Source organism: Elephantulus edwardii, unplaced genomic scaffold (genome assembly GCF_000299155.1).
Source record: "Elephantulus edwardii isolate Elephantulus edwardi_28Jun2011 unplaced genomic scaffold, EleEdw1.0 scaffold00297, whole genome shotgun sequence".
Taxonomy (NCBI): Eukaryota; Metazoa; Chordata; class Mammalia; order Macroscelidea; family Macroscelididae; genus Elephantulus; species Elephantulus edwardii.
Window position 1 is genome coordinate 1,712,665 of NW_006400047.1, and position 3,940 is coordinate 1,716,604.

General features: G+C 35.3%; 1 protein-coding gene and 1 pseudogene across 1 annotated transcript in view; both read left to right on the plus strand.

Moving 5' to 3' along the window:
• The window catches only part of LOC102872809, a 5,070-nt pseudogene extending 4,752 nt beyond the window's left edge, over nucleotides 1-318 (plus strand).
• Nucleotides 1-3,940, plus strand: part of KIAA0368 (KIAA0368 ortholog) — a 107,371-nt gene that overhangs the window by 83,665 nt on the left and 19,766 nt on the right. The window contains exon 35 of the mRNA XM_006900849.1: nucleotides 2,845-2,910. Within this exon, the coding sequence (XP_006900911.1) occupies nucleotides 2,845-2,910 (66 nt within the window). The remainder of the gene's footprint in view (nucleotides 1-2,844; nucleotides 2,911-3,940) is intronic.

Consider the following 3,940-nt stretch of genomic DNA (forward strand, 5'->3'; position numbering starts at 1 on the left):
CTCAATCTCTTCGTCATCCATCCTGACACTGCCAATTGGTCCAGTGGTGAGAATCTTTGTCCTCTTGACATTGAGCCTCAGTCCATGCAGATGACACAACCCTGCTTGCTGAAACTGAGGAGGATCTCATGCACTTGTTGCTGCTGCGAGGGAAAAAATAGGACACTTTATTTACAGTCAGTAACCTCTATCGAAGAACGAACAATGCCAAATCTCTCCAAGACATTGAAAGAACTGTGACTCATTGACGGGCAAGAACTGGCAGCTGCCAATATTACAACACCACAGACTGTTCTATTCAAACTTCATTTCACTTAAGGAAAATAAATCTGCACAAAATAGCAAACCCAGGGAAATACTACACTTTGTGGATGCTAAGAAATTGAATGTAAATTTTAGCATTAGTGTTGCTGGAACTTGAACCTATTTTTCTTTTTAATATCACAGACCACTCTTTTTTTAAACTTTATAACTTTACCTTGAAGGCAGAATTTTGGAGCTAGTGCCTGTAAGCATTTTCACTAATAATTGAAGATATAAAGCCTGGAGAGATGATGTGCAAAGGTACAGTTTCCCTTAAAGAAGAACAAAAATCCCCCTTTTTGTGACTTATGTTTGTTAGTCAGAGAACCCATTCCTCAGCTTTCAGTTGAGCATCCACATTACAAAAAATGCCCCTAAAGAAAACAAGTTTTATATAACTTTAAAACATTACCACCTGTCTGCTATATAGAGCATATTGAACGTAAAATATTTCTTGCTTGGTTCAATATTAACTCAGTTGTAACTGTTTACATGAATATAAATTAATGCAGAAAGTTAAACTGTCCAAAACAATTGGTAGACATAGCAACTAAATACCTATGCATGGAAATGAGGATATTTTCATGTATTTATTTGCAGTGCCCTAGAGGCCAATATTTACAATATTAAAGCCAAGATGTTTAAAAAAACTTAATGTTTAAAAATTTATCACTATGCTCTCACGCTATTTATTAATAAAATTATATATTACCTATTTAAAAAAAAAAAAAAAAGAAAAGCTTTGAAGAACTCTAATAGTCCTAATCCACAACATAAACAGTCTTAAAAGTATCCTGAAAAATCTACAACCAGGAGAAGATAAAATAGATGAATGGGACCTTCTAAGAATCAAATCCCTATGCACATCCAAAAACTTCTCCACCAGGGTAAAAAGGGAAGCCACAGACTAGGAAAAAGTATTTGGTAATGACATGTCAGATAAGGGACTTACACCTAGAATTTATAAAATATTTGAGTACCACAACAAGATAAAGGTAAATAATCCAATTGAAAAATGGGCACAGAATATGAACAGACACTTCACCAAAGAAGACATTCAGATGGCCAAGAAGCACATGAAGAAATGCTCAAAATCCTTAGCTCTAAGAGAGATGGAAATCAAAACAACGATGAGAGGTCATCTCACCTCAGTAAGAATAGCAAAATTTAACAAAACAGTAACCAACAAATACTGGCGAGGTTATGGAGAAACTGGAACCCTTATTCATTGTTGGTGGAATTGTAAAATGGTGCAACTACTATGGAAAGCAGTGTAGCACTTTCTCAAAAAGTTGCGAATAGAGATACCATTTGACCCAGCAATTCCACTACTGGGAATATACCCTAAAGAAACCATAACTGACATCGAAGCAGATATATGCACACCCATGTTTATCGCGGCTTTGTTCACAATAGCAAGGAGTTGGAAACAGCCCAAGTGCCCATCAGTAAACAAATGGATAGAGAAGCTGTGGTATATTCACACAATGGAATACTACGCTGCATTGAAAAACAAGGAACTCATGCAATATTATTAAAAATGGGTGAGCCTGGAGGACATTATGCTGAGTGAAATATCTCAGTCACTAAAGGACAAATACTGCATGGTGCCACTGTTATAGAACGGGAGTGACATCAGGGTTGAGGTAAGACTGGGAAAAACTGGATAAATTATATATACTGCATTTAAACAGATGAGGGAGAGAACAGTTTAAAAGCGATACATGATAGAGTATTATGGTTATCACAAGAGTCCAGAATTAAAGTTACATAGTGGAGTGTACTCAGGGCGAAGGGGTGGCGGGGTGCAGGGGATTGTATACCAGTGAACAAATTTTTCTTTTACTTTTCAAAGAGAGGAGCATATTTGGCGGGGGAGGGGTGGGCAGGGAGAAAAGTGCAACAATGAATGAAGGCAAATCCGAAACCTTGGTAAATAAATGTTCATTAAAATTAATAAAATAAAATGGAAAAAAATTAGGAAGTATAAGTGCTAGTCCATACTCTGCAGGCCCAGGAAAGGCACTTCTTATGGTTTTCTTACCTCATTTATTATATCTGGATTGTGTTAATTTACAGAGTAAATTTTAAGATTGAACCACTGTTGAAATGAAGAACCTTCAAAAAGTTAAAACACGAAATATATAAATTTTTGCTTGGATATAATTTTTAAAAACCCTTAAATAGAAGTTCATTTAGTTCCTTCCTTTCTTTAGCCAGTAAAGGCTGGAAGTACACACAAGCTAGATGACTTGACCATAGTCATATTATTCCAGTTTTTAGTGGCAATTAATTTCTGTAACTTAAATTTTTCACCTGTAAGGAGAGGGGGCTTCCTCTTCTGGTAAAATTTACCAAAGCAATTAATTCTTCTAAGTAAATATTGATTGGGCTTTAACTTGAATTTGACTTTGTTGTAGTTCTATTATTATTTTATGGGTGTCCTTCAGTTTGAAAATAAAACACTTTTATAAAGGTATATTGGGGATGTTAATCCTAATCAAATGAATGTTCTGAGTGAAGTGAATTTTTATTCTTTAGGCTGCAATGGATAGTGCTCGACTCAGTGCTGCCAAATCCTCTCCCATGATGGAAACAATCAATATGGTGAGTGGTAAACATAGTGGGAAAGTTCATATTTACTTAACCCAAAGTATAATTTCTCAAAATGTTCCTGGTATAGTTGTGAAGTAGATATTTAAAGGACGAAGTAAGCATTGAGTCTTCAGTTTTTTCTTCATACTGCTTTTTTCTTTTTCCATATTATTAAAGCTTTTAAATATTAAGATCCATTAGCCCAGGTTTATGTTACTAAGTAAAATAACATTGATTGCTCTATAAAACTATATGTTTTTGTCTGCATGTTTGGAGAGACTTTTGTCTGTGCCTTACAGTTGTGTTTGAATAGAGCTGGGTAGATGTAAGCTAAATGGAGAGGGATTCTGTGACATAGGTGGCATAATAGGTAGATTAATAGATCTGAACAATGTATCTGTCATAGGAATGAATTTGTGGTACCAAGGTCTCAATTTGCAAAGGTTTTGGAGCCCTGGCTTAGGAGTTCTTAAAGCCAGTTTTGCTTTACCTATCCTGTAGTGGTTAATTGAGAACCTAAGAACACCTGGAAATGGTCACTTGAAAATTATTTTACTATGCCAATTACCCAGGAATGGACAGGAGCAGTTGATAATATTGAGTGATTATTGTGTGAAGATTACCAAAATATGTTCTAAGGATGTATATCTTGGATTGTTGAGAGGAAAAATTTACAACATACCTCTATTTGGTATTTCTATTTTGTATTTAAAAGAACAATGTGGAGACAGCTAAATCTGATTCCTACCAACTTCACAAAGGGGAATTGTCCCTGTCAACAGTGTCAATAAAACAAAACCAATTCTCATGAGGTCAGACATGTTCCCCACGCTCCCATACCTCTTTTTACTCATCTTAACACCAATCTTACTGCTTTGCTGGGCCCAAAATCTAATGAAGTAGTTCACAGACCACGCACAACCTTATTGAGTAAATAAAAAATATTATAATCCAGATTAATAACACAGTACAGTCAAGGTTATTACAAACCTTTTTATTTTATTATTTTTGTGTGTGTACCATCAAATCAGATCTGACTGGT